The 14,430-nt window shown below is 37.4% G+C and overlaps 1 protein-coding gene across 6 annotated transcripts in view; it reads right to left on the reverse strand.

Moving 5' to 3' along the window:
* Positions 1 to 484: 484 nt before the first annotated feature.
* Positions 485 to 14,430, reverse strand: part of ZNF438 (zinc finger protein 438) — a 52,941-nt gene continuing 38,995 nt past the window's right edge. For 3 of the 6 annotated variants that reach the window (XM_039711003.1, XM_039711019.1, XM_039710994.1), the window contains 3 exons: positions 12,786 to 12,890; positions 6,383 to 8,222; positions 485 to 4,820 (listed from right to left, as the gene is read on the reverse strand). In XM_039711003.1, the coding sequence (XP_039566937.1) occupies positions 4,208 to 4,820; positions 6,383 to 8,222; positions 12,786 to 12,890 (2,558 nt within the window). In that variant the 3' untranslated portion in view covers positions 485 to 4,207. Of the gene's footprint in view, positions 4,821 to 6,382; positions 8,223 to 12,785; positions 12,891 to 13,621; positions 13,882 to 14,430 lie in introns of all 6 variants that reach the window. The other 3 variants (XM_039711034.1, XM_039711026.1, XM_039711014.1) reach the window with 2 other exon arrangements.

A 14,430-nucleotide genomic window follows, 5' to 3' on the forward strand; every position in this document is an offset into this window, starting at 1 on the left:
TCAAATGAAAGAGAAGGCATGGACATTTTTTAATTCTTATTTCCATTGGCCAAGATAAGTAACTCTAGATGAGAACAAACTGTTTGTACCCATCAGCAGAAGATCTGTAAACATCACCTACAGCAGTGTAAGTGTGCAGAGAGCCTCATAGGGAACACTTTGCTCAGGTATCTCCTACAGGACTTGCTTTTTCTGGGTTCATCTCTTATTCTAGATGAAAATGGGAGGTTTCTGCAAAGTAACTTCAGAATGATGTTTCTGGGTTTGTCAGCAGCAAAAATAGTAATTTATCCCATCATTTCTAATGCTTACACAGAAAAGTCAATAAAATTATATCAAAAAATGAAAGGGAGAAAGCTTCCTTTGTACTCAACAGCATCAGCAGTATCATATTTTACACCACCTCTGGTATCACCATGTCCAAAAAATTGCCTAACAAAGCACAAATAGAGAAGTATGTTATTGCCATTTTTCAGGCTTTCTTGAAGGTTTGTCAATAAGGTATTAGAAATTCACCCAAGTCTGAAAACCAAGTTATTTTTACACTGAAATTTCTAGTTTCTGAGAACTTGAGAACTGCAGAATGGTCAGCCTCATAGAGTGATACACTGAACCCCAAACCTTGCATGTTTCCCCACATTGTGCATATGTATATATATATATATATATATATGTATATATATAAAATGGCACCAAGACTTTTGAGTCCATGGAACATTCCTGCTTGTTTAGAAAAAAGGAGACACATTTTTCACTGAAACTTGTTTGAAGACTCAGGTCTTCTTCAGTCCTCCTCACCAAGAAAAATTATGGCAATTTCATAAAAAGTGGAGAAAATCCTGTAATGTGACAGATCAGCTATAAAAGTGCACACTGAAATGAGGACAACCTTTAAGCCATTAGACTTTTCTTCATGAGACCAGATTTTTTCTGTGTCATACTCAGCACACAGAGATTTTCATTTTTCAGAGCTATACGGAATTTGACAAGCAAACCTACTACAGTTAATAGCATTTTAATCTTTATGCATAACAATCCCAAACCTGCATTGCTCGGGTTTGATAACAGTAACTGACAGCTGAATTTGAAGTATACGTTTCGTTCCAAAATAGATGCACGTGTAGGTGGATGTGTTGTAGAAATACAATGTACTACATGGCTGAGCCTAGATAAGCTGGTGATCCTCAAACATCAGCATCATCTGCATGAAATGGGCAGAAATCTGCTCCTTTAAATACCTGTTCATCCTTCTTATGCCACTTTCTTCAAAGAGCTCAGTGAACAGCAGATAAAATAAGTATCTAATGAGGTATGACAGCAACTCCGATTGAGCTAAAAAGCAGCAAGCTGAATTCTAATAAATAAATGAAGCAAAACATTTACTGCCAGCAACTATGTCAGGTTAGACATAGGAAACTGTAGCTCTGCAGCTGGAGAAGGGCAATACTCTGCAAGCCAGAAAAGTGATGGAACTCCTCCAGCTTTGGTTATTTATGGCGTGATGATGAAGGAACAACTTTCCATGTGAGGAATGGCTTTAAAGTTGAACAGTGGAACTGAAAGAGAGACTTAATGAAAAATCAGAGGGGAACAAAACTACAGCTACAAAAACAATAACATTCGGTTTAACAATTTAAAAACATAATTTGTGTGCAAAACCAGATGTTAACTTGTCCAGCTTCAAGGTAAACAGCAAACTGTATTTATAACAATCCTTCTGCTGGGCAGCAAACACACACTACTAAAAGTTGCAGTATATAAGGCTCACTTTGGGCCTCCAAATCTTATCAAAATGAACACAAATGCCAAATAAAGACATTTTAAACAAAGGACACATCTGTATTTAATGCAAAGCTATTTCCAAAAAATCCCAACCTTTCATAATCTACCATAATTGTAATAGCCTGAAACACAAGAATGCTTTCAGGGTCTTAAAAAAAGGGCTTCTAATTTTAAACATTTATGAGGACACTGAGAAGTGGCTTAGAACCATGCTTTAAAACATGTTTTCAGGTTTTAAACCACTGAAAGCTGAGACCCCTTTACCCATTTGGCCTGGAGAAAGGGAGAGAAGTACAAAAATGTGATGAGAAGACTGCACGTGAAAATTTCTACTAAAGAAAATGCAACTGACTCCGTCATTCCAGCCCCCTCCTCCCACCACCACTGACTTCCCCCTCCAGGGAAAGTGCACCTCTTCCCTGATGACCACCCAAACAAATCACCTACATCACTGGCTCTGATGCAACACTGTTTTAAACAAATACCTGTTGAAAATAATTTAAAGGGCCACTCTGCCATGGCTGCTGCTGTTCCTGAACAGAAGAGACTCAGTACTGAATTTATGTCAGCTCATTTTAAACTATACCTTGGGATGGGTGATTTAATGTTCACTCTAAAAAAATACCATGATCAAAACATTTAAATGGTTTTTCCCAACTCATAAAATGCATGCTTTATGCTGGGAATGAACTTCCCTTTGACACAGTGTAACTATGGGAAGGAGGGATTGTTCTCACATTTCTGTTTCATGGAAAACACCCTGCTGTTTGATTTTTAAAGTTAAAGGATTAAGTTGCAGAGGCAAAAAATGCTGCTAAATGCAACACACTCTACTAAGTTAAATACAGCCTCAGTCTGATGTGAAACAGTGACTTTAAAAACAGCTGTTCCTGTCCAAATATGCCAGTGAAAATAAATATGAATATATTGTAACATTATGAATAATGTATAATATATCATAACATTAAAAAATGAATGTGTCAAGAATAAGAACAATTACTACTTTTAAGGTAATTCAGCATAAAAACCCCAAAATATGAAAGCAAAGAAACAGCTATAAATCTGAATTTATAGTAACAGATAATAGGAAGAAAGTTTTGAAAATCCATGGGAAAATACAGTTCTATGGGCATTTTCTTTTTGTCTTTTGTTATTCTTGATTCCTACCTTACAGTTCAACTTCAGGGCAAAGCACCACACAACAAGAAATCACATTCAAAACTATCAGGTCATCAAAACAGCCTTTACTGTTAAAAACAAAACACATACACAAAATATTGCAACAGCTTGTGGAATCCCAGTCAGAAAGCTCAACACTTTTAGACCTCTTCTCATGTTTTCATGACCATAATTTTTGCAAAACAGTGAGAGGCAAGCCAGGCCATTTCAGGCATGACTCTTTTATCACTGCACTCCCTCAATTACAGCTGACCACAAGAAGGAATGAATGGAGTGGGACACTGTAGGGACAGTGCTGCTGTGTTTTTCTTGTCCTCTGACGTGCTCTGACTTCTGCTGAAGAATGATGTGGTGATTTCTTAGACTTGCCTCCATTATTGCTCCCAAAATAATTCAGAGGAACATAAGGCTTTAAGCAGTTCAAACATCAATTTCAAATTGGATTCAATGGTTTCAATGACCTTTTCACCAAAACCAAGCTCCAGAACTCCACCCTCTTACAGGACCTGCCCCCTTGGAGATGTGCTGGGCTCTACCTCCATGGGTGGCACCAAATCTTCAACCCAGAAAGCTACAGGCATAAAAATACACAGGAGATTTTTACTCCTAAAATACAAATATCTTTGTTGTTACCAGGACAGAAAAGAACACCAAAAACACCTGCAAGCAATGAACATTTTTGAAATGTTCATTGAAATGTTCACTGAAATCAAGAAAACAAGAATCAGAAGTTCTTAAATTATAGACTATAAAGCTCCTGAGTGCAGCTGCATGTATGCACACTGAAGTGATGGAGAGAACTTCATGGAAATATGCATTTACCACAAAATCTGGGAGCACAATCGGGATCTGACTTCCAGTCAGGTTTTTAATTTAATTTAAGACTTAGATTTCTTTATATAAATTGATTTATTTCTGTGTGTATAGTATAATTTAACTTGCAAATATATTTCATTGAGGTTAATAATTAGTATTGAGTATTTGCTGTCATAAAGTTCCTTAAGCATGAATTTTAAGTACAACGATTCATAATCAGCTTCCATGTACCCATCTGGAATGATACAGAAAATGTGTTTACATTTTCTAGTCACCAAAATAAAGGTTAATATGGCTTTTTAAAAAATCCCCAACAAACCCAACTAACAAACCTTTTAAGTGATACATCTGCTGAGTTAGTTTAGCAAGACAGTGAAAGAACAATTTGGTAAGGTAGTTAATGCTTTTCAGAGCATTGTAGAGTTGAGCTTCAATATTCACCATTATCAGAAAGTTCAATAATTCCTTCTTTTGATGCCAAAGTAAAAATTGTCCATAAAGTGGAAGGGTCTTCACAATTATGATGACTCTGCCAATGATTACAAAGATCCTCTTTTCTTCCAAATAACTGTTTGCATAAAATGCAGTTATAGCCTGCTTTTGACCAAAATTCTATTTTTTTCCTTTGTGGGCCAAACCCCACATTTTGCATCTCCTTAGAGGCTTCACCACTTCCTGACTGGCTTGGTTCACTTTTAGGTACAATATTGGCATTATTTTGATGGTGGAAGTACATCTGTCTCTTTGGTTTTGGAACATTATACAGCTCCTCCTGATGGGCACTGCACTTTGCCAAATGTCTTCTCTCATTGTGCTGTTTCCACACGTGGGTTGTGTGTTTGACCAGCTTCCCCTTTGTTCCTCTGCTTCCTTGAAAAACCCCTTCCTTCACTCTTCCCTGAATCTCTTCTCCATGACAGCACAATAAGTGAAACTTCATTTCACCAAAAGACTCTGCAATAAACTGGCATCGACCACATTTGACCTGTAATTTCACTTCTCCTGGGTTATGGAACAGGTCCTCAAAATTGCACTTATTTCCCCTGTTAAAAAAAGGAAATACAAACTATTTAAGTATTAGCCAGGCAGAGAAGAGGGATTGAAATTTCTGTCCTTGCAAGTTCCAAGAAGAGATGACAGTCATGAAACACTTTTAATTAAAAAAGGACATTGTTTCTACAGTATCTAATTCATTTGGAAGAGGAAAAAAAAAGAAAGCAAATAAATACTAGTGAGGCTGATTAGGAAAAAACTGAAACCAAATGGCACTTCTGAGTTTAAGAATTGCCTTGAAAATTAGCTTTGGCAGAAATAACCTTTTAACAACACCAGCCTTTAATAAAAGGCTGATAACTTTTGTTGAAGTTCCTGATTCAGGGAGGTCAATCCAAATACTTCTAGTGCTGTGCTAGAAAAGTGAAAATTACTATTACCTGTAATGTACAAGTAAGAGAAACCTACTTGTTAACAATGAGTGATCTGGGTCAATTCGAGGCAAAATCACCTCCCTTTCCAAGATGGAAACTGTGACATTTCAAAGTTTCTTGCTTTTTTTTTCCTGCAAGTCGGTAACATAGTTTAGAAAAGTTTAAATGCTAATAGGCAATTGGACAGCCCCTTCCCCTGATTTAGGACAGTCCTGTAGTATAAAGGATACGCAGGCAGTCCCTGGTTAACACAATCAAAACAAGATCTCCTCAGACATCTTCTCATAACATCTACAAGAAGGACTTCATAACACTGTGTATTTATACATATTAGACAGATTACCCAACAAAACAGATAAACTGAATGATTCACTGTATGACAGCTACTGACAGAAAAGGACTGGTGTTTCTTAGTCTCAAGACTGTAAAAGTTTCTGACTGCTGCTCCAGAGAGTGGAGCTATGAAAAGTAAAACGAGTAGAATGGAACTGCAGTGAGGAGCTACATTGAAGCCCCAAATGTTCTTCAGTGAAAATAAATGCACTGGAACAAACAAAAAAGGCAACATTTATATTGTATCAAGAGATTTCACCTCAAAATCATAATACAGAGGTAAAAGTATGTTCTATCCATCTTAATACAGTGCATGTTAACTTTTCTGCTTGGTTGAGTGATTGCAAAAGCAGCAGTAAACTCAGGACAGATTAGCTCACAGCATTCCCTAAAAGGAAGTGGGATAATGATATTTAACAGGGAAAGCAAAGTACAGGCTAATACTGAAATATTAATTGTTTTTTGCTTACTGCAGTTGGTTCCCTTATCTTCTAGGGAAAACCCCAAAGTGGGTGGGACAGAAGACAAAGCACTAACCATGAGAAACCAAATGACCCAAATATGGCAGTATATTGGGTGTTACTAGAATATATGCAAAATTAGTTTAGATATTCAAGTGTCAATAATTTATAGACAATCAGCTAATAATTTAGCTGATTTATAGTAAATCAGCTAAAATATACTGGTTGGTCTAATGGATTGACTAGATTCATGGAATATTTAAATTATTAGAAATCTCACTTGGTGGAAAAACGCAACAATTTTCATAATGGTGAGGTTTATTAATATCCACTGACAACTTGAAATCCAGTTTTCATTAGCATTTAATTAGTGAGAGCTCTCACCTCTCTGCAGCTTCTTCTGCCTCTTTTACATTCCCGTCTCTCTTCTTTAAAGTATCTTGCACCTGTTGCTCGCTAGCGTAGGGCTCTGTGCTGATAACAACCCTGTGGACTTCTCTGAGGTGGCCAAAGTACACTTTGGCATGGCCAAAGACTTTAGCACAGAATTCACAGCACACCAGCTTTTTGGATTTGCCTTCGTTGTGATGAAGCTTCATATGTGTGCTCAGGCTCCCAGAATGGATATATGCCTTCCTGCAGATCCTGCAGCTGTAGGGCCGCCTGTTCGTGTGCGTGTTCATGTGGTCCTGGAGGTGGTGCTTGAACTGGAACGTATGGTTACACACCTGGCATCTGTGCAGCGGCTTAGGGACGGCTGAACATGTATTTCTGCTCAGATCACTTGATTTAGCTGATGTAGCATCACTGTGCTTGGAGCTTACACATTTATTGGTGAGTGAACCATTTAAGAATAAGTCCTGCTCACGAGACGGCGTCTCTACGACCGCTGCAGAAGTCAGCGGGGCGAACGCCTGCACAACCACCACTGGTTTCGGTCTGATACTGCGGTATCTCTTCACTGCTTCTGCTTTATTGTCTTCAGGTGTCTGAATATCAACCTTTGCCCTCTCTCTTCCTTCTCTAAACTTATTAATGATGCATTTCCTCCGCTTGGCCTGAAAAGCCAATAAATCTTCCGGGGCTCTTTTTTTCCTGCCTCTTCTTTTAGGGGTTGCACTGCTCAATTTTTTAAGACTGTCGACATCATCCTCTTTACTGGATGGAGAGAAGGTATTTTCTCGAATGGATTGTTTGGGGACTTGTGTAAATGATACCCCTAATTGCTTATCAAAGGCTTTGGTTTTCAAAGATGGTGTCTTTTCACATTCAGACTTTAGTGAATGACCAGCTAGGTCCATAACATTAATATTCTGCTTAGATTTACAGAACACTGAATTTTTCATTCTGGAGTAAGGCAAAATAGGAAGTTTTCCTTTTGGTGCTGATGGAGTCATCTGAATTGTACTGCCAAAAACCGCTGATGACAAGACAGCAACAGGACTTGTAGAATTTGTGGGTTTTTCCTTTAGTTTCTCAGATGTCAAGAGTGACTCTCTTGTGGTTTCCGATGCTGTCTTCACAGAATGTAGACTTAGTTTCATGGGATTAGTTGTACTTGCTGGCTTGGATAGAGAGTCTTCAACTACAGATGGTCCAGAAATACTACTGCTAGCAATTTTAGTTTTGTTCATCAAAAGCGAACTAGATTCCACACAATTGCTTTTATTCAGTGATGTGGCAACTCCAATTTCAGCTGAGTCACAGTCTGCTACCATCACTTGCTCAGCTGAATCTGAACTAGAATGAGCTTCAGGACAGTCTTCAGGTAGAGGAGTCATGGGGGAAGTCTGTGATGAGACCAGGGCTTTGCTAGGAATCTTGTGACATGCACTCAAACTAGAGATTTGTGCTGGTTTTTTGTCACTCAGCAATTTATTTCTTACAGATTGGTACCTGGGGATGGGCAGCTTTAGGTTTTCAGAGGGGGCCACAGTTGACTGCTGAACTTGCTGTGTTAGGGCAGGTGCAACACACGGCACAGCCAGCAGGGAAAAGGTGCCCTTGTGAGCAGCCACCTGCATGACAGCATAGTTCTGAGCTGGCACCACCAGGGGCTTGGGACCCGAAGCTGAAATTGGCGTCATTGGCTCAGGCAAAGATGACTGAAGGCAAGAAACCACTCCAGATGTTAAAATTTTTGGTACCATTTTTGGAGCAATGGTCCTAAACTGACTTTTCTTCTGAAAACTTTGTATTATATCCGAAGGGGATTTCTGTTTATCTGTAAGAATAACATAACACAGATGTAATATGAGACACAGTATTTTAAAAAAATTACTCTCTCAAAAATAAAATTGCTTACAAAGGATACTATTAACATAAGATTATTAAAAATATTTAGGCATTTAAATGAACACGAAATTAAATCTAGAACTGCAAAACTTTCCTAGACAAAAGCACTGTCTGAAGCAACATGTTTGAACACAGATTTGCAAAAAAAAATTCCTCTTAATCAAATCTTAATTGAATGTTTCCTTCTAGGTTAGAAACTACATGACATTTCAGAACAAATACACCCATAAGCCTCTTCAGCCCTGGAAAAGCTGTGAGAGCATGCTGGCAATATTCTGCTGGAAACACAGGGACAGGATTTAAGCTCCATGACACACAACTTCCCTGAGCACCAGCTGTGATCATGTGTTTCAAAAAGAATCATGCCATCTTTCAGACATTCTCTACTATTTAGAATTTGTGGGTTTTATGAGACACAGACCAAAGTTTGCCTGATGAAGTCTTAGAAAAATTACTGCCACAAAACATGCAAATAATGTATAATAAAATCAAAGAGGATTTGAAAAAATATTAACTATTAACTACTGTTAAATACCCAATCACAAAAATTACACAGGTGCCACTAATTCACAACAGAACTACTGCAGTAAATTATTTAAACACTTTCTTGAAATATGCAATTTATCAAGGTTATATAACAATTTCTTCCTGTTTCTATTTGTGTTCATAAAAGTAATAAATGTTTTCAGTAAAAAATGTGAGGATAATTAAAAAAAACAAAAGGAAAACAATATAATTCATATAATATAATATGCATTAGGCAGCAAAGACACCTGCTGACCTTTCAGACTCCACAGAAAAGGAGTTGATACATTGTTAATTGTACCACTACCATTTCATCTATCAGTCTCATTACCCACTCTCAAATTCAATTATTGACGCCTCCAGTTCTCCAAACCTGGAATAGGTTTCCTGGAAAAATGGAAATTGCAACCACTAAAAATTCAGCTACAAAGATTCCAGGCAGAAAGGCAATTTGGACATAAGCAAAAATCATTTGAGAAGAATCACATTTGAATTGAATACATGAAAGTAAATGCCTCAACCTTGAAATATTGTAGTACAGTAATTCCATAGGAAAGTTTCCATTTCTTGCCACTTTAAATACATCTATTACAAATGCATTTATAGGTGATTCTGAACTTAAAAAGGTAACTGTGAATTACTACCAACACTGGAAAGTCAAGTAAATTTATCTTAATCCTGGATGTTCTTCTCAGACATCACACACTTTGCAGCAAGCACTGCAAGCTACAGACCTATCATGTTTCATGACCAGAACTCCTGGACAGATACATGTGCATATTCATGGTGTGCACATGTGCAGTAAAGCCACTGCCTTCAGGACATGCTGGATTCACTGAGCAATCACATAGAAACTGTGCAGTTCATATTTAGTAGATCTGATGCTTTTCAACACTCTTTGATCAGCAGATTCATAGAGCAATAACTATGCAGGGCATAAGCCTTTGATCCTTTTATTGCCATCTATTGCATCAAACCCCGAGTTCATTATGCACTTTCTTTATACTCCAGTTAAGTGAAACTACTGGGCACCACCATAACTTTCTCTCTGCTCAATGTCTGCAGAGCCCTTCTCAATTTCTACACATTCTGTGCAGACTGGGTTACAGTACACCCAGAAGTCCTACATAAATAGAGATCCCTGCACACAGGGATCAATCCAGGCTTGTGCAACCTGGAAAAAGCAGAAACATGTTTAGAAAGGTTTCCCTACAGCACTTTTTAGCCCCAAATTTTAATTGTTTTTAATCTAGTAATTAATTATATAGAAATCTTTACATTTTCAGCTACTAAGATTTTTGTTAGTCATATGATGATTTGTTTCCCACAAGGTATCGTCCTGTTGCTTTTGAGTAAATGATTTAAGTAGTTCTGAGAAGGAGAATAACACTAGGTAAAGTATTTTAATCACTAACCAAGCTAGCCCTGAACTTTGATGATAGTTACAGCTCAAACCATATAACTTAAATACAGCAGATAACAAAATAAGGGTACTTTCCTTTTAGGGAACAGAATCAGTTCTTATTTCTCCAGATTATGCTTGTCAGACACTGACAATAAAGACTTCCTCCAAATCTGCAGCTATTTAGCTTGCCACAATATTCAACATGAAGATGTTTCCATTCTCTCTCATTTCTCTTGTTCCTCTCCCTTTTTATTTCAAAATTTCATTCATTGATTTGCATATAACTTTTAGGAATGCCAGCATTTAAGCAGATTACTACCCCTGCTACTCCAAGTTACAAGGCACCCACTCTTCCACCAATGGTAACAGGAAAAGGTGGAAGGTTTGCTGTGGACACGTCACCTCCACAAATGGCAGTCATAAAAGAAAGGTTAATTTGAACTTAGGAGGAAGTATTTGTAGAAATAATGTATAGCATTAGCTTTAAAAAGAACCATATGTTTCTCAAATGCATTGACTTGCCTAATGCAAAATTCAGCAGTAAAATTAGTTTTCTATAAAGAATCTCCACAGCATTCCACAGGCGAGTGTTGCTCTAAAAGCCAAGACCTTCATCAATATGAAACACAAGATGCTCTTTGAAATAAGGTCTGTTTAGATCAATGTCTTTCTTACACAGGTAACACAATACTGAGAATTGATATAACTATTTGAGAAGGGATTTTTATACAAACACTTTTTCCAACCAGTGTAATTTTATCCTAAGTTTTCCACGTTGTTTGGTACCAACCTTCAGTACAATTTTATTTTTTTGTCCCCCCACTTTTTCACAAGTTGACATTAGACATTCTAGTGCACAATTATTAATTTGCAGTGCTTCTGGTAAGCAAAGGAACACTCGACTCTGCACTTCCCTCCCCTCCAACACAGCTACTGGAGTTAAGCTGCTTAGCCAGTGCCTAAATATAGAGAAGGGCTAGATGCAGACTAGCTGCCTGATGATGCTTCAGGCTCTGTTAACATTTTGCCTGCAGACTGGGAAAGCTGATTGGAAGAACTGGTGCAAGACCACTTAGCATCTTGGATCAGGAGAAAGCAGCCAGTCAATTCAGACTGGAGGTTCTGCTGACGCCACCCAGAGCATGAAAGTACCATCAGTGACCAAAATTCTGGTTTCCATTTATAGTTGGTGAAAAGTTTCCATAACTTCCTTTGCACACAGCAAGAGCTATAGTAATTCATGTTTTCACCACACTGAAAGACTTGAATATGCTCTGGCTGGCTGGCTTGTGCAAAGGCAGCTTGGAAACCTCATATGCATTTCTCAGAGACATTCCATTTCTTCCAAATTATTTCTGTCTCTGATTCAAAGGACTCATTTTGGCTTGTCATCTGTGGCCTGAGGAAAAGCCTTTGTGCCTATGCAATCCCATGAAGTCATTCACCTAGGAAGGGGAAGTTTCAGTTACGGGAGGCTCTGTAATGGCATTTATGAGGTTGGCCCTTTGTTTTACACAACACTCTTTCTACAAGTAAATCTGCAAATCCTTCACTGGAAGGTAACAATTTTTATACTTTCTTTAAAATTTTCATTAATAACAAAGGAAATAAATGAAAGTATTAGGTTTAATATGAAGGACGTGAAGCTCATTTTTACCTGCTGTGTTCTCAGTCTTTCAGATGAGTGTGGAATTGGGACAACAGGTAAACACTTTTAACTAATTACACACAAGGCTAAACAAATGCAGTTCAACCTATTTACTTTAAAAGTCTCTGTTAAAAGATTAATGGTTACCATGCTAGAACCTTCAAATATCAAATCCCTCAGGTACTTGCAGGATGTCATAAGCTTTCATCCCTTCTAAATAACCTTAAAATTGTATAGAAGTGGACAGTGACACACCAACACAAAAATCAATGATGCATTAAATTCTCTGATAGATCCATGCTAGGAAGACTCCTCTGGAGGAAATGGAGTTTCCATGGGGTGCTGCTTCTTCATGGTTCCCCTGCCTTCCCAAGTCATCCAAGTCTGGTCTACCTCAGCCTACTCTGCCTTATTTGTACTTCCTTTATAGCCTGTTCCCTATGTAAAGCACACAACATTGCTGAACTCAGATGCTGTAGAAAGTATCAGAAGAAATTTAGTTTTCAGTACTATCTGGTCAATTTTGAAAATAACCACCAAATAGCCACCACAGGAACCACTGAGTAACAGAGTTCATTTTCTAAATAATCCTTTTAATTTTTTAAATAATCCTTGTAGGTCTGCCTCAGTTGTGCACGTTTGTATTTCATTTGTGTATGAATTGACATATGAGAGAAAATAACACCAAAAAAAGAATAATCTTGTTTTGAAGGAAAAGACAGAATATAGATGAAGATTCCTGAGTACTCAATGAATATTAATACAGCTAAGTCTTTTGCTGACTTTAAAAGGAAGAATATCTTTTCTGTGGGAAAGAAAAAAAATGCACAACTGTCTAAGACACAACATGAGATCTTTTTCTGCCAATGATAGTTAATCACTCATTTTGCCAAATCTCCATACACACTAAATACCTGTGGATACTGTCTTTCCAGCACAAGTTTCTTGCTTTTGCTGACCCAGCATACTTTGTTGGACACAATGTTTCTCTGCAGGATTAGCATGCAAAAAAACACCACCTGCAAAAGTGCTTCAGTTATAAATAGATCCCAGAACAAAAAAACCCCAAACAACCAAACCCCCAAAACCAACAAAACCCAGAAAAAGACAACACAAAATGGCAATATAAAACATTAACTTCCAGTTAATGCATTAAGAAAACTATGGCTTTTTGCTCTTTGGCACTTTTCTCTCCTCAAAATACACTTTAAAATCTAATGCATTACATGCCAAATGCAAGGTGATAGCTTAATAATTGATTAAAGCTGGTTAATGTGGCAAACAGATGGGATGGTTTAGCTTCAGTGTCATGGCAGACAGTCAACAGCAGCAAAACAAAATGCTTCAAAAAATGAAGATTCAGTAGCTTTATTGAGTAGTTTTAACACAGGGACTAAATTCTATGCTCATTTACCTTTCCATAATTCCATGCAAATAAACTGCAGATATTATAGAAAACAGAATTTGGACTTCTTTATTCAAAACCAGTTTTGCCACACACCTATACAAAGTAAGATTACTAATAAAACCTACAAACCATGAGGTTCCAGATCTATACATTACAGCAATTAATTTGCATTTGTTTCTACCTTTGCTAATAATAGCTGCCTGGGATGAATATTGTGTTCTGGGTATTTGCATCAGAAAATTTTCTAAAATTAATTTCAACAGAAAACACCAGCCATTCTCAGTATGTCTGCATTAAAACATTAAATATAAAGAAATAAGAAAAAATAATCTAGTGACACACCTGTGCATCAGGTGAAGACCTTTGTATATGACACAGCAATGTCTCTTTCATCTGTGAGAGAGCTACCCAAATTAAGCAAAGCTGTAGACTCTGGGCATGTGTTCAGTAGGCACTTCAAGCAGCTAACTTTTCCAATGATTACATTCTATGGATGTGCTCCTGCTTCAGGCTGGGCCGGATTTTCCCTGAACTATGGCTTCAGGTCCAAGCACCCAAGCTGGAAAGAGGAAATGGCCTCTCCTTATCTCTGAACTGCAGAGCTGACAGTGTGGAAGAGAAACAGGAGAATATACAGGGCAAGCAGAAAAAGGACAAGGCTAGAAATGAGACTTGAAAAGTGTCTAGGCCAAAGAGTCAGGGTGGGATATGGGAATTAAATGCAGACTTAAGTCAGGTAACCAACATTACATGAGGTGGAAAGGAGAAGCATTTAAGCCAAAAGAGGAATCTCACATTTCTTACCTTTTTAGTACTCAATTTTTAAAAGAGTATTATAACTACGTTTACATAATAGTGCTTTTGTGCAATTTAAACTGGCTTAGAAAAATAAACAATATAACAAAGTATTTTAATGCAAGATTGGAAAAATCTCTGTAGATCATTCACATAAACACTAAGATACAGAATGTGCAAATACAATTAGAAAACTTATTCTGGTATTCCAAAGGAGGAACAAAATAATTTGTTAAAGTTCTAGAAGCTTTAAACTGTGTCTTTAAAGCTATATATAATTAGATCTGATTTGGACATAAATGTGATTTGCTAGTTGTGCAATAAGCATTTTATAATTTAGAAAAGTCCTCTTTACA

The sequence above is a fragment of the Passer montanus genome, unplaced genomic scaffold, assembly GCF_014805655.1.
Source record: "Passer montanus isolate IOZ18808 unplaced genomic scaffold, ASM1480565v1 scaffold10, whole genome shotgun sequence".
NCBI classification, from domain to species: Eukaryota; Metazoa; Chordata; class Aves; order Passeriformes; family Passeridae; genus Passer; species Passer montanus.